The sequence below is a fragment of the Wyeomyia smithii genome, chromosome 2 (genome assembly GCF_029784165.1).
Source record: "Wyeomyia smithii strain HCP4-BCI-WySm-NY-G18 chromosome 2, ASM2978416v1, whole genome shotgun sequence".
NCBI classification, from domain to species: Eukaryota; Metazoa; Arthropoda; class Insecta; order Diptera; family Culicidae; genus Wyeomyia; species Wyeomyia smithii.
The window spans coordinates 163,525,600-163,553,174 of NC_073695.1; the positions used below are offsets into that span (position 1 = coordinate 163,525,600).

Genomic DNA, 27,575 nt, shown 5'->3' on the forward strand with positions numbered 1-27,575 from the left:
ATTATACATTCAGATTAAATCAATTTTATTAACTATGAATGATAATGTCATTTGCCATGATACTAAAAATATATATATTTTTAGTAGTAACACCCGTAATTTTGTTCTCTTCTTATAGGTGTCGTGCTCCAATAGCATCATTGGATTGCATGGAGGAGTTCAGCGGTACAACAGCTCAGCTAGATTTCGGTAAATTCCAGTATTTAAATAGTTTTTCTCCTTTTCGAATTAAAAAAAAAACATTTATTATATGATGGAAACTACCAGTAGTCTTAATTCAAAATTGAAGAAAAAAATGTTTAAATAGTTACATAGCTACCATTTAATCTAAAATGCACTATTTATTGTTTGAATTCATTATTTAAAGTGTCATAAATCTTTGATTTTGTACTTTTAACCTGATTAGGCTGACCAAATTTTCTTGGGGGAAAAACGGGACAAATGACTTCGGGAACGGGACACTTGTGAATTCATTCGTTTTTCCTTCGAGCTGTTCACAGAATCTACACACTTTTACATTACACTTTTATTTCCCTTCACATTTTAATTCTATTACTTTCCACTTATCACTTGCAAATACGCATTTCAACGCTGACTTGGCGCCTTCATCAGTGCTTAAATGAACTGATGAAGGCGCTAAGTCAGCCTTGAAATGCGTATTGGCAAGTAATAAGTTAAAAGACATGTAATTTAGCCTTATTTCCGCAGGTCGTTCAATAAGCTTGGGTTCGAATCCTGCTATTCCAATACGGAATAATGCCACGACTACACCTGGATTGCGGTACAAAAATCTTGGGAAAAGCGGTTTGCGAGTGTCCAACGTCGGTCTGGGGACATGGCCAATATTTTCACCAGGAGTATCGGAAGAGCAAGCCGAATCGATTCTACGGCTAGCAGTAGACAGTGGAATTAATCTGTTTGATTTATCTGAAGCGCATTCTGGTAAGTTATCGAAATTAAAGACGATTTTTTTCTATTGAAACAATTATAATAAAATATTAGCAACCAAACTCCTCGGTAACCCATGCTAAGTGAATTCAGGTACTTATTACGGAAGTCACTTCACGGCAGGGCAGATAAAAATTATGTCCACTACCGGAATTTTGTGGAAACTACAGCCAATCTTTTTCAATTTTAACTTCCAATGAACGCAGCGTCTTTTCAAACACACTAGAGTATCATCCTTGAAACGAGCTATCACACTCCGATGAAATAATTCACGCGCATCGTTTACGGTGCGCAATAAAATCGTCTGAAAATCCAAAGGGTATTCACCGTTCCTTTGGTAAAACGAAAATGATGTTATCAATGTGACGTTGCTGCCGTTACCATAATAAAACGCTAAAATTTCTTTCGTGGCAGCATTTTTTTTATCCATCACTAGTCGCATAATGCTACTGTACAGTACACAAACCAAGTTTACAACATTACAGTTCACACAATGAAACTCAGCATAAATATTTTTCAGAATATTTGAAACAGTGAATATCAAACGAACACACTTTCACTGCACCTGACGGATGACTTGGCTTTCATTTTTTCACTAGAACTGAAAAACCGGAGGGAGAGAGAACGAACATTGCATGAAAGCGAAATATTTCCTTGTTATGGTAGAAAAAAGCACTGACGTTTATGGTGGTTATTTTTCACATTCATGCAAGAGTGCTGAATTGTTTAGCTCTGCTTCACGGTGAAATATATTTCACTTTCACGGTAACGGCGCTTTTGCAAAGCCCCCCCCCCCATAATTTTGCCCCCTCAATAATTCTGAAATGTTGGTGTTTCTTTTTATGTTTGCTTGACAGTTTTATTTGTTATTTTTAAACTTCATGACCACCACGCCATTTTGCAAAATTGTGGCCTATGATAGTTACTTTCAAAACTGCCATTTCAATCACTTAACGTCAATTCTGAGACGTTTCGCACGCGACAATTTTATGCGATATATTATCCAGAAGTTATTAAGCATTTGAAAGAAGTTCTTAAACATTCGATAAATCAGATATTTTCGATACTTAAACCCCCAGGACTCTTAAGCTTAAGCTCAAAATAGTTGCCCTGAAAATTTTATAGCGTTTCAACCATTTCTGTGAATTTTGGTGCCTCTAGTGTATGCAAAAGTGCGTTAAAGTGCGGCAGAGTAATTGCTTGGGGAACATCCATAAATGGCGTAGCTTTTTCTTAGGTTTTTGGACCCCCCCCCCCCCTTCCCCATCGCACAAAGGAGTATTTCTAGTGAAAACCTGATCAAAAGCCAAAAGAGCAAAAGTTTATTGACCATGTTCTGCATAGTCTCAGTTTGAAGTGTGAACCCTACTGAAACTTTTGACAGATTATGAGCATTCGGAAATATTGTTACCCTTTGCTACAGCTGGTTGAAATCGATACAATTTTAGTTTTCTGTTGTTGCATTCGATGCTTCCGTATCGTTCACTGTTTTTCGAAACAATCAAGTGCAACGTAGTAATTTATCTTAAAACCAACTATGAATATTGTCAAAGAAGGTTAGTCTAATTAATCTGTAAACTTAGAAGACTTATAAATAGTCTTGATATTGCCAGGGAACATTTTAATAAACACAAAAATGCTGTAAATGAGATTTTTTATATGTCATAATGTGAAGCGAGTTAAATGAAAGCCTGTTTGTTTCTGGTCAAACTGGTGGTATTAGATTATCCGAACAAATCCGAACTCATGACTTGCATCATTGTGAAAATCATCGGAAAATTTCAACTTTCCAGCTTCCGGCAATGTAGTTGCCTTAGTTCCAAGACATAGATACACCAAAGTTCGCAGATTACGCTCTTGAAACTGCACAGTTCTAAAGGGTGATTTTTTGCTATTTGGTTTTTCGTGTTTTCAGATTTGAAAGTTCACGCGGTAATTCTGACAGCTGTCAAAGTCTAATGTACTCAGTTTGGTTTGCCATTTCACCATGAACAGACTTACGCCTGAACAACGCTTACAAATAATCGAATTTTATTACCAAAATTCGTCCTCTGTGAAAAATGTGAAAACTCTGTTCAGTGACGAAGCTCATTTCTGGTTAAATGGGTATGTTAATAAGCAAAATTGCCGCATTTGGATCGAAGAGCAACCAGAGGCAATACAAGAATCGCCAATGCACCCAGAAAAATGCACGGTTTGGTGCGGTTTACACGCTGGATCATTGGTCCGTACTTCTTCAAAGATTATCAATCGCAACGTTACGGTCAATGGCGCTCGCTATCGCGCGATGATTTCTGATTTTTTTTCGCCGGAAATGGAAGAGCTGGGTCTTGTTGACATGTGGTTTCAGCAAGACGGAGCAACGTGCCACACATCGCGCGAATCAATGGACATATTGCGGAATGAGTTCGGTAAGCAATTCATCTCACGAAATGGACCGGTGAATTGGCCGCCTAGACCATGCGATTTAACACCGCTAGATTATTTTTTGTGGGGCTAGGTTAAGTTTCTCGTCTATGCGGATAAGCCAACAACAATTCCAGCCTTGGAAGACAACATTACACGCGTTATTCGCGAGATACCAGCCGAAATGCTCGAAAAAGTGACCCAAAATTGGACTTTTCGTATGGACCATTTAAAACGTAGCCGTGGCCAACATTTGAATGAAATTATCTTTAAAAAGTAAATGGCATAAACCAATTTATCGGCTCAAATAAAGATTTCATACAGTTTTGTAATTTTTATGCGTTTTTTTTTTAAAGATAAACCAAATTCTTAAAAAATCACCCTTTACTTTCGGCTTTATCCTTGGCATCCAATGACTCCTACTTTGTATAAAGTATTAATTCATGGAGCGATGGAGCCGTTGTAATTGAGAACGCTCTTGTACCTATTGAACTTCTCTCTGAAGAAGCTGCTGAGGCGAGAAATAAACATTTTCGTCTGTACCGATCAAATTTTTAACGGAATCTTTCTAGGATAGCCTGTAACAACGACATTCTCAACAGGTTGCTATTGAATTCAAAACCTTGAATTACGAGCTTTAGCCCAAAATCCAAGGAAAATGGTCAAACTTTTTCCGTCCGAAGCAATGCAAATGTTGCAAGTGAAATGTTCGTACACGGACAATGGTGATAATAATCTTCACTCTTCAAATTGTTCTGAGTGCTCAGATTAACTAATAAACAAAACAGTGTTAACCCCGGACCTCACTCATCTAAAAAAATAGTTATGTTTCTTTCATAAAGACTCAGCTATTTATTATAGAAAAAGAACTACCATTAAATCCGAACTCCATCATCAGAAAAGTAATAAATCACTGAGATGTGGGCTACGCCATGAAATTTTTCAGTCACAATTATTTGTTATACTATATTTTTGGTCCATTGTCCGTTTCTAGTTCAAAAATTCTTCAAAATAATTTTGATCAGGTTTGATGTTCTAACTGCTCCACTGTGCATCGTAGCGTTTTGTCACAAAGTCAGACCTCCTCTAGATAATTACGTAGCTTTATAACAAACCTCCCCCATCAACCCCCCCCCCCCGTGACAATTTTTTTTGCAAATTTTATCTTTAAAAACATGCCTTGTTTCCTTAAATTAACAAGAAAAGACAAGAAAGTAGAGATGCACCGAATATTCGGCCGAGCGAGTATCAGCAAAAATTGGATTTTGACAAATATTCGGCCCGCTGAATAGTATGTTACATTATTCGGCCGAATAGGCCGGAACATTAACCGCAATCTCCACGCAATGGTTCATGTCCCGTTTGGATGAGGTATATTTTTTCCGAGCCAAAGTCACATCTTCAGTTCTCGTTCATTTTTCGCATTTCATAGAATTGCATGCACTGCATACTTTGCAAAAGCACTGAAAATGTAGTCGTAACACAAAATTTGCAATGATGTTCGCGAACCATAATCCTCAAAAACCATTATTCTTAATTGACAAGTCGAATAAGAACAAAAGTAGGTGCGCCTTGGATCAGCGTGCTCCATTCAATATGCGCTACATTAATTATTTCTTGTGCAATGGCTCGAATAATTTACAATCATTTTCACACATGAACAGTTAAAAAGCGAAAACAACAATTTAAACTTCAACAATAACCATTTGGTTATTTTGTTATCATACGATCAATGATGTGTTCAGCCGAATATTCGTCTCATCGAATATCGAAAAAAAGATCATCAGTATTCGGCCGAAGGCCGAATAGTACTATTCGGTGCATCTCTACAATAATAAAAAAGTACAATCAGAAAAATCCATTTTTTTCTCACTTTCATATCCACTGCATAGCTTGGCTTGAACCCCCACCCTCCCCCTCACCACATTTCGTCATAAACCTGCAACCACCCCTCCCTTCCCCTTCGAATGCTACGTCATTTATGGATGTTTCCTTGCCAGGCTCGTCGCTTTTACGTTGGCTTATAGAAAAAATTATTTAAGTCCCTGAAAAAGTTATCTTTACTTGGACCAGGGTTATCAATATAGTAAAAATCTTTAGCCAGTGACTGATTTAGAATACGGCAATGAAACGCCGGTAATAAAATCGGTGATAAAACACTCAAATTTTGTTGTATGAAAGTATTAGTACTTGATTTTTTTTAAACACATATTATTTATTCCGGTATCCATAGGCAAAAGAAATTATTTTGATAAGTGTTATACTACTCATATTTGCAGGTACTCGAGCCGAACTAGAATTAGGGAAAATAATACAAAAGGCAGGCTGGAAACGTACCAGCTTTATTGTTACGACTAAAATCTATTGGAGCACCAAGTAAGAAGAATATACTTAATATAAAGTTTAATTGTTTTCCTAATAATGCAATTGACAGGTCTGATGAACGAGGATTATCTAGAAAACACATTATAGAAAGCGTCCAGGCCAGTCTACAAAGATTACAGATATCTTATATAGATATTATACTTGTACATAAAGCAGATTCAATGTGTCCAATGGAAGGTAATTGAACCCTACAATATTCGCAATATAACGCACATTCGCAATTCGAGCTAACTATTGGTATTACTAAACTATAAATAAATAAATAAATTACAGAAATAGTACGAGCAATGAATTATGTCATCTCGCAAGGGTGGTCAATGTACTGGGGAACGGCTAGGTGGTCTCCAGTTGAGGTAAGTTGGATTCTTTCATTCTATTCGCTCATTTTATTACTTTTTTATCATTTAATATCCATTCCGTTACAGATAATGGAGGCATACACAAATTGTAGACAGTTCAACTGTGTAACGCCCATTGTCGAACAAGCAGAATATCATATGTTTTGCAGAGAAAAGGCTGAATTATACCTTCCGGAAATGTATAACAAAATCGGAGTAGGATTCATGGCATGGGGTCCACTATCAATGTGTTTAGGAGATGCGCAGAACGGAGATAGGTTGTGGTTACCAAAGGGATCTTTCAAAACTAAAAGTCAAAGTTATTCTTGGACAGAGGATGAAGTGAATAAAGAAGTAAGTTAGTATTTTTTTAAAATAATTTTGAAATATATAATCGACATTTCCTAGGAACGCTTGGAAGAATCTAGAAGAATGTACGATAAAGCTAGAGATATTAGTACCCTTGCTGAAAAGCTAGGTTGCAATGCCATGCAACTATCAATTGCATGGTCATTGAAGCATGAACCAGTTCAATGTTTGCTGTTGGGCGCGACATCTCCAGAGCAACTTCATCAAAGTTTGCAAGCTTTGCAGGTAAGATATTTGTTTACCTGCGATCAGGCCAACAACTGAAATATTGGATTTTTTTGAGGTTCTCTCAGGCAACATCCATAAATTACGTAACGCAAAAACCCCAATTTTGGACCCCCATCTCCCCATATGTAACGAAACGTAACGCCAACACCAACCCCCCATAAAAACTACGCAACGCTGTAGAAGAATTTTCTTAATAAAAATGCTCGTTTTTGGAGTCGCTCCAGAGATTTTTTGTTACGTAACGCTGACCTTACCTCCCCTCCTCCCTATGAGCGTTACGAAATTTATGAATGCCGCCTTACTCAGTCAAAAACTCTCTGAGAAAATTGAAATGTAAGCTCTCTCTCTACTTTTCATGTCAGTATTTATTGTTTTGTTCATGCATGCTCAGTTAAAAATGGTGTCGAAACAAGAAGCCTTGTGCAAGCGAATTGCACAGCTCTAACTAAACTGCACAAAACATTTATGCAGTTTAGTTAAAAAGACAGTTATCGTTTTTGTAGCCACTCCGTCTGGTAAATTTCCTTGCTGATTGTGCATGTAATGATAAAAGATGAGCTTTTTCCGTAAAAGGTACAAACTGCTTCTCAAACAAGATATTTCTTGGGGAATTTAGCCATCTTTTTTGTCCTGAAATACTCATCGGTTTCATTTCTAGTCATTGCAGTGTAATAAACAAAACCTGGAAGTTGTTTGAAGTCGTCCACGACGTATGTACCATTAGACAATCGCAATACAATTTTCGAGTACGTGTTTTTGACATCAAATTCTGAAGATTCTCGGTACGGCTGTACAAGGTCCGTTCGCGCACGGCTTTTTCGTCCTTTGACGTTTTGAGCATTGTTTACGAAAAGTCAAAACATATCAAAGTAGACTGTTAGAATTTCATGAGGTTAAACTTTATCGTTTTATTACGCTTTTTTCATGTTCGTAAAACAATTGTTAATCCCATAAACTCATATGTGATGGTAGTTTAGCACTTGCATTGTTACAGAATTATTTTTTTTAGCTCCTGCCACGATTATCAACTGGTGTGATGTTGGAAATCGAACGAATTTTGGATAACAAGCCAATTAGGCCACCACCAATTTCAACACTCGCGCTTCGGTGACAATCAGCATGCCCTCCGGGGCCGCCCAGCTCGACTGGAGTGCCTTGTGGGGCAGAATCGCCGAAAGAGGAAGATATCAGCATGGGTGAAGATCAAAAAGATTCTCAGAAAATTAGCTTTTGTGAAATTCAGTGACAACAGGGGAATTTAGAAAGCAACAAATTTTCCTTGAAGTCCTCGAAATATTCAGAGAATCCCAAAGCTAGCTACAAGAAGGATACAGTTAAATATGCGAAAGTGTCCGAATCTACGAGTAATTTAGAAATTTCTCTTTTATCCAACACTCGCTTAGATAGTAATTCAACAAATACTATTAAAAATGATAATAAACCAAACAATGATAATAAGAATGCACGCCAATTAGACCGCAATAAGTCAATTGATACAATGATAGCAAACGTCAGCGAACCAGAAGAAAACATCAGAAATACCAAAATTAAAATTCGCAGGAATTCAAGTTTAATTAGTTTTAAATCGCTAGATATGAGCCTGAAATCGATTTACTCATCTTTCAAAGGGCACAAGAACAGCATTGACAAGGGTCGCAATGAGTCCGTAACAACTCAAAAAAACACTTGTATACTTCGTGCACCATATCTTAAGGTAGAAACAGCTGAAAATGATGAATCTCAAAAATTGCTATTAACTTACGCTCAATCACCTGGAGGTTCACAGCATCGAAGAAGTTTCGACACAACTAGTTCCCAATATCTTAGCACGCAAACTAACTACCAAGAGCTCCCTCAATCTCCGCATAGTAGCTCGCCTTATCTGTCCGTAAGTACTGGAAACATACGCCGTTCATCTACAACAGATATTTTGGGTAGTGCAAATAGTAATCGTAAAGGCAGCGTTCAACAATCATCTTGTGGGTCAGTACTAGATAGTCGTAAACCCAGTACATCGGACATGCTTCGTAAGGCTCGTGAACGCAAAGGTAGTGAAGGCAAAATAGGACGCAGTATATCGCAGGGAGGTGTTTCGCGGGGTGGTATTAGAAATCGTCGAACTAGTATGGCATATTAGGTTATGTTATTATTTTTCATGATAGTTGCTGGTGTATATTAAAACCAATTTCCGCCATAGCAGATTCATTATAAGTTTCGAGTGACTCTGGTTTTTCAATTGAGTTTTTTGGCATTACAAGTTTTTCGTGAAAAAGAAGTCCCGATTTTCTCTATGCATAACTTTTTAATGTTTCTTGCAACAATGAAAATTTGCTCAACAAACCGTATTAATTAATAAATAGAACAATCATTTTTAAGAATATTTTTAGACTTCATTCGTAGGGTACATGCAAAAATTGAAATCCATCGCGAGCAAAAAAAATCTTAATCATCACACATTCAGTTTATATCATGTTCAAGATTGCTGGGAACACTAAACGCTCTTACGTGCAAAAAAAAAACTAAGTTTTAACGAAGTCTATATTAAACATTTTTTTAACAGCAAATATCATTAAATTCAAAGCAAATTTAGAACATAACATAAGGATGATTCTAACTATTTCGAATTTGGCATAAATTTTACAATAGTTTTTATAGAGGAGAATCATGATAAAGATTTGAACTGTAAGAGCTGATGTCTCAGATCATCTACAATCGATTTTTTTTTTCAGCAGACGTAAACTTTGCATTTGGAAGCTTTAGTAAAATATGCCAGACTACAACCTTTATATAATTACCAGTCTTGTAGCTCTAGTCATCAGATTAATACACATCATGGAAAAAGATGTTGTCAATGTTTTACACCTTGGACGTTTTGGGTATTCATAGTTTGCATTATACGTTTTTTGTTACAAATTAGTCATAAAAGGATTATTAGTTAATCAAAATAATTTGATGGCTTCCCGTTAAAAAATGTTTTTTTTTGCACGGCTAAGTCTTTTATTATTCAACTACCGAATCATTTTGTAAAACCTATGTAATGACAATACATATATTAAACAGTGTATCTAGTCTTAACATGAGCTGATTTTGTTAATTTTTGACCACCAAATGAAAAATGCGTTATGATTTCTTTGATAATTATTTTTCATTCTATCAAATCTTTTTATGAAATAGTTTGAACATAATATTGGTGGAATTATTCGTGTAATAAGCAATAGATCTGCAATGCTACTTGTTTTACGCTGAACAACTGTGATTTATGTAATCCATGCGATCAAGAAGGCCTCGCGAAAATCGAATATGTATAGATTAGAAGCTATATCTGTAGTTTTTTGGATAACGGTACGATCCTCACAGCGACTAAAAGTGGCGTGTAGTAGCTAATTCAAAACAAAACACAAGCTATGATATTTTTATAAGTGATCGAAAGTGGTTTAACTACTGGGTCAAAGGAAGGAGCAAAACCAAAAAAAAACTATAAACAATACACAAGCTGCAATAATAATTACATAGTAATAATAACGGATACTCAATATTTTTCTCAACATAAGGAAGAATTTATTCACTGATGCTAAAAACCTTTAAAGTAATTTTATCAAACATTAGAACTCTTCTAGCTATGCCAAAAGTGCATCTTTTAGAAAATATAGATTCGCTAAGATGATGTACAGTTAGCGTATAAAGTTTAGTAATACGTTAAAAAGAGAGCAACTACGTTTGTAATTTAAGAATCGGAAATTTTCACAAGTTTAGGTAAGATTAAATATTTTGCAACACCAATTTAACAATTTGAACTAGACAACGTTGAAATACTATTTACGAACATAAACGCTGTAGAAGCATACCAAGCAAGTTGATATCGTCCAATTATATCGTGCAGTTGTAAGAAAAATCAGATCACAAAATAAATTTTAAAATAAAAAATCATAAAATATTTAACGAGATAAATTCATATTAAGTTCCAATATATTCGTGTTTACTATTCAATGAAATCATAATCGACATAAGACAAGTGAAAATTATTTAAAAACTTACAAGATGGAAAACAAATGCTTTTCATCGGTTTTATCCCAAAGTGTTTCTCTTAATTAACAAAAGTATTTGAGTGATAATATGTGGTCCCCGTGGCTCTGTGGTTAGCGATGTCGGTCGGCTAGCTCTCCCACACGGTTATGATATCGGGTTCGATTCCCGATCGAGTCGAGGATCTTTTCGAGCTGGAAATTTTCTCGACTCAGCACTGGGGCACGGTGTATCGTTGTACTTATCCTACACATGCAAAATGTGCCAAAAACAATATCGATAACGAATTCTATCAACTAATCTAGTTGATCGAGACCGCTATTAGCCCCAAGGCTAAGCGTGCGATATGGTGTTGTTATTGAGTGATAATATTTCAAATCCCTAGTGGCACTTTGACACATATTTATTATATGGATATGAGTTTCTAAAAAAAATCTGAGAAATTTATATGCATATATATGGTAAATGTTGTTTTCTGTTACAACCAATTGAACTAAATGCAGTAGCGTTTTGTGCCCAATGTTCATCTGACACACGAAAAAAGTAAATTTAGCGAACTCAAGGCAACGATAAGCCAACCTTAAGCAATTTGTTTCAGATTAGTTCTATTTAATTCTAAGCAATTTAAACAAACTAGATAAATAAATTCGTTGAATGCTAAATAAAGTACGAATACGAAACGATATAATTACTTAAAGCTAGTTATAATTTTTTTTCATACATCTAATGGCACGCACATATAACCCCTTTTTTTCAAGGGAGTGAGTTGAAAAGCGCAACAACAGTTGAAGGGTTTTTTTTTTTTTCAAAGTACTGCGAGAAATTCTTTTATTAAATTATTTTTCTGGAAGTTTTCTATTTTTTTAAGTTTGTGAACCTGGATTGGTATTTATTTGCGAAACAAAGTTTACGGAGCATTTTCTTATCTTCGAGGTGTATAGCTTGTAAAGATGGAGTGTTTTACTATTTTTATATGACTAATCGCATCCTCAAAATACGAAACAATGCATATGTACACCAGTTGCTTATAGCCAACTCATTAGCTAGTTAGAACTACAACCGATTGAAGAAAACAAAGTCAACAGTTACTCATATTTTGATATCCTCAAGTTCATATTTCTGTTTAAACTGTGTAAGTAAAGAAGATCTGAAAAATTCTTTGAACAACGTATGAGAAAGATGTTGAACGTTTCTTCATATAATTTTTGAAATAAATATCTCTTAAATAATTTGATAGATTACGGTTGTAAATTTTTTTAAAGGCTTTCAATTTAAACTCATAGCTTATTTGATGAACACGTGATCCAGAAAATCAGTATAGTTTATCATTTAAACCAGTTTTTTGTTCATTTATTCAAACACATTATGTTAAACACCTTTAGCCATAGTTTCACGATGAATTCAAGGGAATCAATTTAGAGTTATATCTTATTTTTCATATGTAAATCGTAGAAATATCTAAGTAATTGCATATTGATTAAGCAGATTGAATAATTTATACAAAAAACGATGTGATATAATTGTGAGAAAAACAACATTATTTTGAATCGAATAAAAAAACCCTCACGAACAACTTAGTCACATAATTATCTTGTAATAGGCGATTGTGCAGTGCATTATCATAAATCAGTCGAATGTAAAACAGTCAAAAACTTGCAATCACAAATATATAAAATCTAGCGCTATGGTAATTAGCGCTATTTGCTGCCACTTGCAAGTACTATTATAATTACAGACAAAAACGTTATGAATACCAATAGGTTTTCTACTTCTATTCATTCTCAAAAATATGAATTCGTATTTAGTTCAGATTTAAAACAATCGAGCATATTGATATTACACGAAAACGCAGTTTGTCAATATTTTACGTTTTAGTAGATTAAATAGTTTAGTTTTTTCATGCAGGTATGAAAAATAGAAAATTTTCTAACAGACAATGATAATAGATACTAATTTCAGAGATTAAATGAAACTTTATAACGACACTTTGGAAAAAATCATTAATTAAAACATTTAACGAGATATTGAAAAAAGGATATAAACACCTGGATTTCATAATTATCTTTGGAACATTACAAAAAAAAGGTTAGCAACTTTAGATAAGAGATGAGAAAATATATCTCCATTCATTCATGAAACCAATTCACATTGGAAACCAATCTCTAACACCTTTAATTGAATCGTTGATCTATTGATAAAAATATAATATCTTTCTTTTCGTTCAAGTCAAAATATTATTTCACCTCAAGGCGCATATTAAGTTTAGAAAAAAGAAACTCCCAAAGATTTAGGTGTTCTCAATATCTTTACGAACTAATTTTAAGTTTTTTGTCTTACGATTCTATTTTGAGTTCTTGCAAAGCAGGCAGTGCATGTAATTTTTGAAAAGTGAAAATGAATGGGAACTGTAGGTTTTACTTTAGGTTTAGAAAAAAATTTCCTCTTCTAGACGGGACTCGACCCCGCAATCTCCCTATTTTTGACATCGTGTTCTATTCAATTAAAGTGCTGGGAAGATACAGGGCCCTATTACAGCAAAGGAGGGGAGCAACCTACCTCACCACCAGTCACTGACGAGGCGAGCAAGATGTTGTATTACCAAACGCGAGTGAAACTTTGTTGATGACAGCTGAATCACGAACGAGTCGAGCAGTTTCGCAGACGAGCTACTCGTGCAAAATCCAGCCGATTCGCCATGTGTAATACCAAAATTGATTAGACGAATATTTTTTTTTTTTTTTTGTAAGACTTGGACCACTGCGACCATTATTTTGATCTTTTGTGGTATACCTCTTCTATAGTCTAGATACTCGTGGCAGACCATCATCCATCAATATTGATGGAAGTGATCGTCGTTGTCATATCGCACCCTTTCTCCCAATTAGGCACTGAATTTCGTATGAAATGTATTACCTCATTAGGATTCGCAGACCAGACCTCAAAAAGGCTCCAAAGTTCCTTTTCCAAAGGCTATTATTCTGCGCTGTATTAGTGCACTGCAGTGGCAGAGCAAATGTCTGCGGTTTCACATTCGAACCCGCAGAGACGACAAATTTCGTCATCTGACCGACCAATTTGTTTCAGGTGATGCTTACTTGGACAGTGTCCTGTAAACAGTCCAGTAATTGTCCTTAGTCCCTTGTTATTTGAACTAAGCAATTGCTGGCTTTTCTTTACGCTTGGTTTTATAAAGCGTTTAGACTGGCGTAGCCCTACTGAGCATATCCAGTTCTCTTGTATTGTCCTATATTCCCAGGTTTTCAATTCTGCTTTCAAGGCGCTTGATGACACCCCACAGAACGGTTCTGGGCCACAGAAATCGGTACATGACCCCTGTCTAGCTAACGTATCGGCTTTTTCATTGCCTTCCACTCCGCAATGACCAGGAACCCAGTATAACCATACTTGGTTCCTTTCTGCCAGTTGTTTCAGTGAAAGGATGCACTCCCATACCAGTTTAGAGGTACATGTGAAGGCTGCGTTAAGTGCTGCTTGGCTATCAGAAAAAATGGGTCATTACCGATCATGCGAACAATTTGGGCATCTTTTTCCAAAGTAATCTTCACTGGGACAAAACAGTGTCCCACCAGTGCGGTAAAGTTTATGCTGGGCTGAGTAAACTGCGAGATACTACGCCCGATCTTCCACAAAACATTAAACTGAAGTTGTTTAAAACGCTTATACTTCCTCACTTCATCTTTGGGGATGTTATTCATTTAAGTATGCACACAGCTTTGTTGTAAAAACTAGAAGTTGCTTTAAACGTAAATCGTTTCACCTCAGTCCGTCATCTTCAAAATATTTGCTCGTATGTCCCTTTCGTAAATTCTACACGTTGCACAGTGGTTCGAATTGTATGGCAAGGGCGGTCATAAATCATTTTCGTGCAATATTGCTCTTGAAAACTTCTGAAATCGACAGAATCAGGTGTGTTTTGACTATAACAACCTTTTTTGGGACAGTCATCATCCAACTTGTTTCAATTTTCTGGTATTTCCATTATCATGCATACATAATAGGGTGCCAAAAGAATATAGGGAAAAATTTGACAATTAAATTTTAAAATGTGGCAGTTTTCAAAAATTTTGCCTTCTCGAAAAAAGTCCCTATGCAAAATTTAAGCTCAATCGGGTTGTGTTAAGTGAACCCTCAAAGCGGTAAAAATTTGACTTTTCTATCATTGGAAAAACCTCAAACAAATTTGATAATGTCTCAGAAACCTCCCGTATTTCGACACCAAATATCAAAATTCGAATATAGACAAATGTTTGAGAACAAATTAGTAGATTTGAGCTGGATATACCACAACCCTTCTAAGAAACTATGCAGAAAACATAAAATTCAAGCGAAAAAGTAAGCATCTTTAGCCGCTTGTCATCGACTTGCCTGCAAATATATGCAAATGGAACCTTTACCAAATCTTTCCTGAGTCCTGAGCCTTTCGTTTGGTGGTAATTTGGTGATAGTATCTCGCGCGGAACACATTTAAAAGTTTACATGAATTTTAATATGAGTGGTGCTCTTTGACTTTATTACTACGTTCCCTCTCACGACTAATTTTGATAACAGTTTAGCACATACCTATCCAAACAATATCGCAATAGCAAAACATACCTGTTTTCTGAAGGTTCATAATAAAAATGAACAGATGAAGCGACTGAATTTGTTCCTAAGCGGATATATACACAATGTATAAAACACGTACTGTTTAAGCTGATTTTGCAAGTGTCAAACACCTTCCCTTATCTCGTGCTCAAAAGTTAACTGTTCATAAAATAGGCCTACAAAAACAGTTTTTCTGCATTCTCAGGTACATAAACGATCCATTAAATCGATAATAAGCAGAAAACAAAAAAACTTTTTTTCTATTTTTGACCTATGGGCGAACCACTGTGCGTTGAGGGCGTGCATCTACATTCAGAGGCTAATTCAACGTCAGTGTCCATCGTATCTCTCTACAACAAATTAACAGCTTTGCAAGGATTTCGCACGCGGAATTTCATCGGACTTCGTTGTACAGTAATACATTATTCGTGAGAGGTGTGGTGAATTGAAATGCACAACCAAGAGAGTTCACGCAAATAAATTTGGAAGTAATGTATAAAAGAGCTGCTCTAATTCATTTTAATAGCTAATAAGTTAGACTATAGTCCTAGAATAATTGTAACGCTGGATTATACTAGTTCTTAATCCGTTAATGACACATAAAAAAACTTATCAAATAAACTAAAGTAAGCTAAAAAAAAAATGTTAGCATGCCTGTATTTCCTAGCCAAACAGACTCGTGCACATTCATAAATTGCAAATATTTTGGCCTGGAACATTGTAGGCCAACGGCCTATTGGTATCGAGATACTTATCCCTGGACCATTTATACCTGCTCCGGTTGAATCATTCATTTTTGAGCTATCTGTGTAAAAGACGACAGAGCCTTGTCGGATATTCGGGCCACCTTGTTCTCAAGCTTCCCGTTCGGTCTTTATGATTTTAAAAGGTATTTCGAAGTTTGCTTCTGTAATTAGACGAATAACTCGCTGCTCGCCTCATCTTCTGCCATACGCCCCATAATCTTCAAAGCCCAATTATCGCGCTCATCCTCCGTTGCGCCCGTTCTATAACGCATCTCGTTCAACACACACAGCCCTGCGAGAGTTATTCTAGTGACTCATGCCAAAAACATCATATCAAGAAGACTGCCGTCTCTGGATCGATCCCCCACAAATGACAAGCGTCAAATCAAACAGCGCACTCCATCTATTAAAGGTGGAAGTTTGCTACGAAATTGCTGGTAATTACATCGCTGCGAAGACAGACTGTAGTGGTCCAGCCTGTGCGTTCGGCTTGCATTCGCATCGCCAGCGCACACACTAGCATGCGTCAGTTTAACTTTACTCAAAAGACTGCGCAGCCAAAACTGTAGCTCAATCTCAGGTAGAGTTCCCAGTTTTTTTGATATGATGTTTTTGCTCATACTGTCATACTGTTATACATGTCTATGCGATCTAGATCATGTCAGTCAGCGTCTTGCCGTCGGACTTGAAATTTGAAGATTATATCTTACTAGTAGTTCAAGTGGGTTGTTTAGCTACTCACGGATTTCTGTTTTTTATATATCAGGTAAAAGAGTGTAATTTTTCGAGCAAAACGTGATTTTTTACAATTTTATATCATTGTCCTTCGATTTTTAAATAAAAAATAAAAATCGCTCCAAATCGCTACAATGACAGTTGTTATATGGGCGAACTGTCATTGTAGCGATTTCGAGCAGTTTTAATTCGTGATTTAAAAATTTAATGACAAAGATAGGAAATTTTTGAAAATCACATTTTGCTTAAGCCTGTATTACACTCTTTTACCAATGGTCAAATATTTGACTTTCTGACATAATTGTCAAATTTATTTGACATGATGGTTGTTGTTTGCCCGTGTCTGCCCCATGTAAAAACTGGATAATGACAAACAATTAGCTTTGACCAAATTTTTATCTGTCAAAAGGTGGCAAATATTTGACGCTTGGTCGAAGATTGTATTACAGCCTTTAGAAAATGCAGCTTTTTCAGATGCGTAAAAAACTGATTTAGCTAAACAACCCATTTGTATATATCACCAAACAAAGAAATACAGAGAGATAAATTGCGGGTTCAAGTCCTGTCTGGAAGAGGTATATTTTTTCAATCCTAGCCACACACATGCCTGCTTTGCAAGTTCTGAATAATTCGATTAAAATTCCATTTGATTATTAACAAAGTACGATAGGGTGGGTAAATTTTAGTAATTTTGCGTGAGATACTTATTGAATAAATCCTTTGTAACGACCCCACAATTTGTCAACATTGACAGACCACTTATGTTTCGCTCGTCCATTTTTTTTATTGTACGCAATAGGCGCAAAACTCTTGGAATCGTGTTTGAACACAAAAAAGAATGACGAAGGCAAATATTACACCGATTACACAAAGCGGCGTTTTTATTGGTCTTCGTAGAGGAACAATACGATCGATGGCTGAATAGCACATTTTTTTGGAGAATATTGGAAATGCTATATTGTATTGTATTGCATTTTATCAACAGATAAAATTCATATCCTAATGGCAATCCTTAAATTTAGTTAAAGTATTCTATGGCATAATTCATGGGTGGAGAGGATTTTATTAACTGACAATCGATGTGAGAAAAAGCAATGCATCTAGAACCAGGGCAATTTTCGCATCAGAAAAGCACAAATTATCTTTTGGTACTCATGACAAAAATTCAGTAGTATTGAAGGTGTTTTGTTTCATTTTTCTTTCTCGAATCTGCGTCGCTCCGCCTTTATTGCAAAAATCTACGCTCAACTCGATGCAAAAGACTGCGTGTAGAAAATTCCACTTTGTTTGTATTAGTCACACGGTACCGAGTGCAGGGGTGACATTGCGCATTTTGTTTCGAGTAACTCGAACAAAACTAAATGATCGCTGGTGGGCGTTACGTTTCGTTTTTCTTATTTTTTCGACTTTGCGGGTTAGATGAGCCGAAGGACAAATGAGCCGTTGCGAACCAGATTGGTCTATGTGCCATCGAGCAAATTGTTCAGGAGAAGCAATTTTCGAAAAATCTCTGAATAAAATTCTGTTCAACGGATTCTTTCAAACAAAATGTTCTAATATAAAGGTTATGAAGTGGTTTAACATTGGGATACATAAAATTAACAGTTTCTTTGCGAAATCGGTGATTTTATCTCACCAATGTACATAGACCACTCTGACTTCATATATATATTCACTGGAATCCTCGAATCGTTTCGGAACAGAGTGGTCTATGTACACAAACCCGGTAAATGACGAAAAAAATGACGGTAAATCGTATAAAATGGGTAGTGTCACATGTTATATGATACATATAGCATGTCACATGTAAGATGTCACGTGATACATTACATGTAACACAAGATATTACATATTACATAATATTTTACATGTTACATGTTACATAATATTTTACATGTTACATGTTACACGTGTGACATGTACAAAACAAGTGGCATGTTCCTTATCACATGTAATATGCTCCATGTTACGTGTTACATGATAGTATTACATCGATTTATGTACATAGACCACTCTGTTCTGAAACAAAACGGCCATTCTGTTTCGGACGAATTTTCAACACGGAATAAATCAGCTTTAAAATTCGATTTTCCGAAATTTGCTTAATCTCCCAACTTAAGCTTCTTGAGTAGATGCGGTTTATGCAAAAAACTCATTTTCGAAAAAAATGGTCTTTAGACCACTCTGTTCCGCAACGACTCAAATGACAATGACAGCTCCTTTTGAGCAAAACCGGCAGTATGTGACGTACTCGAAAATAGTAAAAATCGCTCGAATCGAGCTGCGCAATGCCACCCCAGTATAGCTGTTATAGGTACGCGACATCAGAAAACGAAAGCAGCATATGAGTCAACTCGATATATATAGACTGCGTGTAGAAAATTCAAATTTATTCTTGTTCTTAACACGATTGCACGTGGAGCCCTTATACCTGTTTTATACCCCGTTCACACTACACCGCATATCACCTGATATCAGGCGATTCGTGCTATCGAGGCCATATCACCATCCATATTACCTGATATCCCATACAATCGAGCTGTCAACGGATATCACCTCGGCTACATGCTATCGCGGATATCATGTTCGAAAACCAATAACAACCACATTTCAAGCAGTTAGCAACACGGCCAACAGACATTTGACGCAACCCTACAAATTTCGCACTTCGCGTTGCATGCGAGAAAAAAGGAAGGAGATATATTTGCTATTTTCATCCCGCACATGTTGACAATTGCATATGAGAGTTCGCGTTGGTGCGAGCCAACTAGCTGACATCTCTATCTTAATCCCATTGCTCTTGTTGTCTTGTTTTAGCTTTAACCTGATTTTGTTTTCTTCTCTTTTCAATCACCAAAGCAAATATCAAATCATATCAGCTCACTCCAATGTGAACGCTCGAGGTGATATCCGATATCATCTGGCGATATCAGGTGATATCCGGTGTAGTCTGAACAAGGCATTAGATACACGGTGTATAACAGGCGTAGTGAAATATGTTAGACAAGAGTTAAAATCAATATTTATATTTGTCTTACGTCACCATTTCATACAACCCCTAGGGCTGTGTACCTTGTAGTATTTCGTAAATCTCGGTTCACCTAACTGAAATTTCGGCACAAAATATCTGTAATCTTGGTAATGATAGCTCGCTAATATTTTATGCCGAAATATCAGTAAGGTTGGACCGAGATTTGCGAAAAAAAGTGACTGTCATTATTTTTTTAATTATTTTTTCAACTGAGCACTCAGTAGTGCCGTTTTCGGAAAAAAATACCGAGACATGACAATTAAATTTAAGTGTGTACGTTACGTGAAACTAACTTCAAATATCACGAACAGGCTTGCAAATGGTCAGCATATTCATTTGATTTCGATACCTTAGCGTGCGCCACAGTAGGCTTAGTTCCTAAAAAACGCTCGTACAAAAGACAGGATGGTCATTCGACATTCGCGCATCAAAGAGATGCACACTGTCATTCATTTGATGATATTTTGGCCTGTTTCTGTCTACTTCGTTCTATTTATATTGAGAAATATTATTACAAGATCAATGATATAGGTACTAGGCAGTGCAGTGGTGGGCACAATTCCGCTAATTCGTTAATCGCTAATTAGCAGTTAGCGGTTTAGCGATTCCGCTAATTTTCAAATTGTTTAGCAAACTGTTAGCGTCGCAAAAGTTTTGGTCATTTTTTTTCAAAGATGGCGGGGAAATCTGCAAACAGACACCTGAGAAGAGAACTCACGGTGTGAGGATGAGACTAGGGGAGAGATGCTGGGGTAGTTACACTCCCTGTTACACTGATCCCTGTCCCGACCCACTAAAACCCCTCCAGTCTCCAGCCCTGTTCTTCCCGGAACGACGGTTAAGTATTACGTCGGGAAGTGGCTTTTGTGCGTGATGCACCCTCTTTACTCTTATAACCTCCTAGCTAACTACCTGGAGACTGGTAGTTAGCTACCACTGGCGTGTTGGTGATTGACCCGCCACACACGTTGTAGCTCCAGGACAATCTGGGAGGCGGCCGCACAGGCCGCGTTCCAGATGTCCAGGTCGTTGCACATCCTCCGGACAAGATTGCCCGGAGTAGTGCCAGGCCCGCTCACAGCCATCATGTTGCTCCTCGCTCTTACGAAACGGGGGCATACGAAGAAGACATGCTCTGCAGTCTCCTCCTCTTCCACGCACTCGGGACACATGGGGGACCCCGCGTGCCCGAACCTGTACAGATATTGCCTGAAGCAACCATGGCCTGACAGGATCTGTGTCAGGTGGAAGTTCACCTCGCCATGTCGCCTCCCGACCCAGCCGGATATCTCCGGTATAAGTCGGTGCGTCCATCTGCCCTTTGTGGAATTAGACCATTCCCTCTGCCAACGGAGCATCGGGAATGACCTTCTGGTGCCTCGTATGCCCCTTGTGTCACGTTGGTCGAAACACTCTCTGTCCTCCTTGATGGCGATGCTGATAGGCATCATGCCGGACAAGACACAGATTGCATCGGATGACACCGTACGATACGCACTCACAACTCTCAGGCACATGAGCCTGTAGGTACTTTCCAGTTTACCGCGGTAATTGTTAGTACCTAGCGCTCTGGACCATACTGGCCCACCGTACTCAAGTATGGACGAAACCACGCTGGAAAGAAGTCTTCGCTTGCTGCCATAGACCGCTGAGCTATTGGACATCATACGAGATAGTGCTGCAATAGCCAATGAGGCCCTCTTACAGGCATAGTCGACGTGGCTCCCGAACATGAGCTTGTCGTCGACCATAACCCCCAAGAGCTTCAACGATCGCTTTGAGGTGATGGTGCAGTCTCCGACTCTGACCACCGCCTGTTGTTCCGATTTACGGTTGTTCACAACCGTGACCTCCGTCTTATGGTGCGCGAGCTCGTTTCCTGGAGCGCATCCAGTTATCGACCTCCCTTATGCAATAATTAATAATAATAATACATGACGTTCCACAACACCGGACCAAGGATGGAACCTTGCGGAACCCCTGCGGTGATTGGAACGCACTTCTGACCCTCCTCTGTGTTGTAAACCAGTACTTGATTCTGGAAGTAATTTTCCAGAATCTTGTACAGCGACACCGGTACTTGGATGCTCCTGAGCGCGAGCGCTATGGAGTCCCAGCTGGCGCTATTGAACGCATTCTTCACGTCAAGCGTGACGATTGCGCAATAGCGTATTCCCCTTCTCTCGCGCTGAAGTGCTATCTCCGCCGTCTTGGTGACGGAGGCGATGACATCCAGCGTGGACCTGCCCTTCCGGAAGCCGAACTAGTTGCTTGCAAGACCGTTTACCCCCTCTGTGTACCTCACCAGTCTGTTGAGGATAATCCTCTCAAGCACCTTGCCCGCCGTGTCTAGCAGGCAGATAGGCCTATATGCCGATGGGTCATCTGGTGGTTTCCCAGCCTTCGGCAGTAGGACCAATTTCTGCCGCTTCCACCTATCCGGAAAGAGACAGTCATCCAGGCTCCTCTGCAGGACTACTCGGAACAGCCCTTGGGCCGTTTTCATCGCCAGCCTGATTGCCAGGTTAGGGATACCATCCGGTCCTGGTGCCTTGCTCACCTTTAGAGAGTTGGCGATCACGATGAGTTCCTCATTCGTAACCCTTGCCTCCTCCTGAACCTCGACACGGCTGTCGTCGCCCACGGATTGGATACTTGGCAGGTTGGCCGACCCTCCCTGGTCTGTGTTTGAGATACTGGAACGCCGGACGTGAAACTCGACCGCCGGAGGCCAAGGACTTGGCTCGTGGCGCGGAAAGAGTCCCTTGATGATTCGCTCCAGCATCGCTGGTGATCGCTCTGCAGGCGCCTTTGGTCTTGGCCATTACGATCCTGTAGGCGTCAACCCACGGGTTCGTATTGGCCCTCGCACATAGCCTATCGAAACAGGCCCTCTTGCTGGCCTTAATCGCACTCTTCAGCGTCGATCTGGCAGAACTGAATGCTGCGCGGCGCTCTGTCCTCTGTTCATCTGTTCGCGCATGCTGCATCCTCCGTCTCGCACGGAGGCACGCACTGCGAAGGTCCGCTATCTCGTCAATCCACCAATAGACCGGTGGCTTCCCATTCCTAGGTTGGCGAGTCCTAGGTATGGTGGCGTCGCACGCCCGAGATAGCATAGCAACTAGTTGGTCGGGCGTCGGGCGAAGCCGACTGCCCCCCTCGCGCTCTCGTCTCATTGCCTCTTCGAATACCTCGGCATCGAAATGCGATGTCTTCCACCCGCGGGCGAACGGAGTGTTGGCCCTACTTGTCACTTGCCGCCTCTCGTTGTTGTCTACACTATCGCAGACCGTCTGATGGTCGCTATTGGTGTAGCCATCGTCTACCCTCCAGTTCATATCAATCCTGGGCTGGAGAACGTCACGTCGATGATCGACTCCGCGCCATTTCTGCTGTATGTACTTTTGGACCCAATGTTGGCCAGATCTAGGTTGAGCTTTGCCAAAGCTTCCAACAAGATCTGGCCTCTCTGGTTCGTGGAGCGACTCCCCCACTCGACAACCCAAGCGTTGAAGTCGCCTGCCACCACCAACGGTGTTAGGCCAGTTAGCTCCATGGCTTACCGGTCGACCATCTGTGCGAACCTTTCGGTAGACCATCGCGGCGGAGCATAGCAACTGCAGTAGAACACTCCGTTCACCTTGGCAACCGCGTACCCTTCTTCTGAGGTTGAAACAAGCTCCTGAACCGGGAACCTGCCCGTCGTCCATATGGCCGCCAGTTACCGTTTCCGGGAGGGATGCGGTAAGGGTCCGATACAATGGCGATGTCCGACAGCGACTCAGTGGCTGCTTGGTATAGCAGCTGCTGAGCTGCGTAGCAGTGGTTCAGGTTCAGTTGCCTCACCCTTACGCCCGTGGTTTCGTAGCCGGCTTGCCGGCTGGGCACCTGGGGCCTCCCATAAAGTGTTTGGCGTCCCGTTTCCCGGAGCACACCATACACTTGGGAGGCTCCCCACAGTCCTTCGCTTTATGGCCCTGCACCACCGCAACGCCTGCATAGTTGGCTCCTGTCGGGCCCCTTGCAGGTCCAGGACTTATGTCCTCCCTCAAAACACCGGAAGCAAACATCCAGTGGCTGGAGTATACCCAGGAGGCATACTGACCAGCCGACCTTCAGCTTGCCTTCCTTAGGTGCCAGGTTCGCGTCCGCCGACGCTAACCGGAAGGTAGCACCCTGGGTTCCCGCTGGACCCTTCCGGAGGCGGATTTACTCAGTGGCCACCTCCACCCCGCACTTCTCCTTGAGGGCTAGCGCAATGTCGCACCCCTCGGTGATTTCGTCCAGGTTTTTAAGCTGGAGAGTCACCTCCGAGGTGAGTGCCCGAACCTGCACCTCCTTGCCGAGGACCTGCTCAGCTACCGCCTTGTAGGAAGCGTCCTTGTTTTCGCATCCTTTCGGAGCTCAAGGATCATCTCGCCGGTGCGAGATCGGCGAATGCTTCGCACATCCGCCCCCAACTCCTTGAGCTGGGTTTCGCCCCTCATCTTTTTCAATGCCTTCGAGTACTTGGACCCGTCGGTTTTGAGGATGAGGGTGTCCCCCTGCTCTTGGCCTTCTTGGCGGTCGTTTCTTTGCCGCTTCATCTTGGCGTTTTCCACCTTCCTGGCGCCCTTTTCCTACCACGGTAACCCAGGGGATTCCCGCAATAGCCGCTCCGGTCGACACTTCGGCCCTTGTGCCTGTTGGTGTGCTGTCCCGCGTGGATAGCGCCGCCAACCGCTTTTTCACGTTCTCGGGGGCCGTTTCCCCCGGGGACTGCCGCGTTCGCTTAGTGGTCTGCCCCGTAGAGCAGATCGCTGCGAACGTGGGGGCATCGGTCTGAACCCCTTTGGATTCAGTTGCCCTTTTCTTCCCCACCTCCTTTTCAGCCGCTTCGGCCTGCGCCTCGAGTTCGGCGTACTCCTGTTGAGCTTCGTCAATGGTGGCCCGAAGCAGGAGGAGGCTCTGCTTCAGGTCCCTGGCGATATTGCTCCTATTCGCCGCGAACTCGATGATCGCATCGAGCTGTTCGGACAGCGCTGCCACCCTTGGCCGCTTGTCCCTACTCTTCTCGATGGCTTTGACCAGCAGGGGACCGTCGACCGTTATATCCGGTGTGGAGACTGGCGTGTTGGCCTTTCCGCCACCGGATTTTACTGCATCCGTCTTCGCCTTCTTCTGCGGAGACCGCTGGATGCCGCCTCTCGCAAAAGGATTTGGTAGTCCCTCCGCGCTCGTCACTTGTTGTTTCTTGGTAATTGGATTCATTTGATTGGGTCCCCCTTCCAGCCGCTATCCTTGTCCATAGATGAGAAGTCGCTTGTCCCATGGTAATCTATGCCGAAGCAGTGGGGCCATGGGTAAGGGGGGTCGCCATAGCACCTTATAAGCACTATGACGCCCCGCCCGCGTAAGTCAGGAAAGGGGCATCTTGTCCTAGGACTAGTTCCCCCCCTCGCCGTTTCAAGCCACTGTCACGCGACTTTACTAAGGGAGCTCGATGCAGGTGCCAGCCCTTGGTTGTGGTTCCGTATCATAATCGACTCGAATCCGTTTCGTTCGCTGCCAGTTGCCATAATTGGGGCCTTACTGGTGTCAGCCCCAATGGGAAGGGGAGTGCATTTGGTTGATGGGAGCGGCACTACTCGCTCCGTCAGAGGTGCTTCCGGATACTTGTGGCATTTGCGAGGAGTCTACGGTCCGGTGTCCGACCCTCACCACTCCTAGGCAATTTATCTTCAAAGGGCACAAAAGTTCTATTGTCTCGAATAAAGTCCTGATGTAAAGTTTGGGCTCAATGGGACTTTGAGAAGTCGTACCTCAAAGCGATAAAAAAGCACAGGATAAATGTTTGATATCATTGTTTCTCTTTATTGGTCAAAAAAGTGAAATTTTAATTGCTTTGAGGCACTACTTTCTTGTCGCTTTATCGCTCAACGGAATTCGAAAAGTCGATTTTCATTAGCACTTCAGTAAATAGCACTTATACCCCGTTCACACTACGCTGCATATCACCTGAACTCAGGCGATTCGTGCTATCGAGGCCATATCACCATTCATATTACCTGATATCCCATACAATCGAGCTGTCAACGGATATCACCTCGGCTACATGCTATCGCGGATATCATGTTCGAAAACCAATAATAACCACATTTTCGGCAGTTGGCAACACGGCCAACAGACATTTGACGCAACCCTACAAATTTCGTAATTCGCGTTGCATGCGAGAGAAAAGGAAGGAAATATTTTTGCTATTTCCATCCCGCACATTTTGACAATTGCATATGAGAGTTCGCGTTAGTGCGAGCCAACTAGCTGACATCTCTATCCTAATCCCATTGCTCTTGTTGTCTTGTTTTAGCTTTGACTTGTTTTTTTTTCTTCTCTTTCCATTACCAAATCAATTTTCAAACCATATCATTTGACTGTAGTGTAAACGCTCGAGTTGATATCCGATATCATCTGGCGATATCGGGTGATATGTGGCGTAGTCTGAACAAGGCATTAAATGCAATTATTTTCGTTGTCATGACTCATGAGCAGGGTTGCCACGTTTATATCTGTATTTTTCTTCGAAAATATCTGTATATCTGTATCTCGGGCCAAAAAAAATCTGTATCGAGCAAACTAAGAATGTTGGATAGAAAAATTGTTATTTACAGAATACACTATTCGTTCGCTAACTGGGCTGAGGGCCTAGCCCAGTTAACGAATGTCGCTCGCTAACTGGGCTGACATTTCAAATGTCGTCAAATACCGAGGGGGATTTCGATGTAATGGCGCTAGGCAAATCTTCCTCAGCGAAAATTGGAAAATGTTTAAAAACAAATACACTAAAAATCCTGATTGATGAAATGAAAAATAATACATTGTCTTTAGCTTTGCGTGTGCTTTATTTACACTAACCGTTGCTTGGAAACATGTTCTTTCCACAAAATATTTATTTGACCTGGAAACGAGTCTGGTGGATCGCATGTCCCGATCAGAAAGAAAAAACAAAAATGTAACAGAAGTTGTTAGTTTGTTACGGGAAAACCCTTACAGGCTGTGTTTTTAATTTGGTCCCGTTAGGTGTTAAAATAACAGAAATTATAACAGAAATGATTCTACTAGTATCAAACACATATCAAAATTTGTTACTAATATATCAGCTTTCTAACAAAATAAGATAGTATATAGAACAATTTAATAACAAACATTGTTGGAAACAACAGGTTTTGATAAAAACGAAAAATTAGTTAGACTTGTTTCAGAACTACTTCATTTCACGTTTTGTTATTGTAACTCATTCAGATTCAATTTTGTTATTAAAATTATGTGGAAAATTACAAAATTGTATCAAAATATGTTATTTGTATTTCACGTTGATAGAATTTTGTAATTTTTTAGTTATGCTCTTTTGATCGGAGTGTGATGACAACCAAAATCCATTGAACTGAAAAAATCGATCTCAATTCACTATTCATGAGCCCCTATCTCGTTTTGACAGCGTTATGCCAAACGCTGATTTTTGACGTTCATCTGCTTTTTAACTGGGCTATAGCCCAGTTAGCGAGCGCCCAGTTAAAAAGCAGCCCAGTTAAACAGCACCCAGTTAGCGAACAGTTACTGTATATTTAAACAAATTCATTTTTCTTCCCTCCGGGCCGAGGGTAGAGGACCAGCTGTTCCTGTTTGTGATGTCTTGGTGAGCCGTGACCTATCCTACATGTCCCTTATATACATTTTTCTGAAATCCATCCATGCTCCAGTCAAGTCCCATTCCTTTCCACC

General features: G+C 40.0%; 2 protein-coding genes across 2 annotated transcripts in view; both read left to right on the top strand.

The window, feature by feature from the left end:
* Positions 1-7,823, top strand: part of LOC129723049 (voltage-gated potassium channel subunit beta-2) — a 138,929-nt gene extending 131,106 nt beyond the window's left edge. The window contains exons 6-13 of the mRNA XM_055676998.1: positions 119-189; positions 709-942; positions 5,634-5,730; positions 5,789-5,916; positions 6,013-6,092; positions 6,165-6,431; positions 6,486-6,671; positions 7,684-7,823. Coding sequence (XP_055532973.1) covers positions 119-189; positions 709-942; positions 5,634-5,730; positions 5,789-5,916; positions 6,013-6,092; positions 6,165-6,431; positions 6,486-6,671; positions 7,684-7,785 — 1,165 coding nt within the window. The 3' untranslated portion in view covers positions 7,786-7,823. The remainder of the gene's footprint in view (positions 1-118; positions 190-708; positions 943-5,633; positions 5,731-5,788; positions 5,917-6,012; positions 6,093-6,164; positions 6,432-6,485; positions 6,672-7,683) is intronic.
* A 349-nt stretch (positions 7,824-8,172) lies between these two features.
* Positions 8,173-12,939, top strand: LOC129723050 (uncharacterized). The gene has a single exon (XM_055676999.1). It carries the CDS (start codon positions 8,173-8,175, stop codon positions 8,809-8,811), a length of 639 nt encoding a protein of 212 aa, XP_055532974.1. The 3' UTR covers positions 8,812-12,939.
* The last annotated feature ends 14,636 nt before the right edge of the window (positions 12,940-27,575 follow it).

What these genes read in the sequence shown, in the direction of transcription:
- LOC129723050 (XM_055676999.1), top strand. Translation starts at nt 8,173, where the DNA reads ATGATAGCAAACGTCAGCGAACCAGAAGAAAACATCAGAAATACCAAA.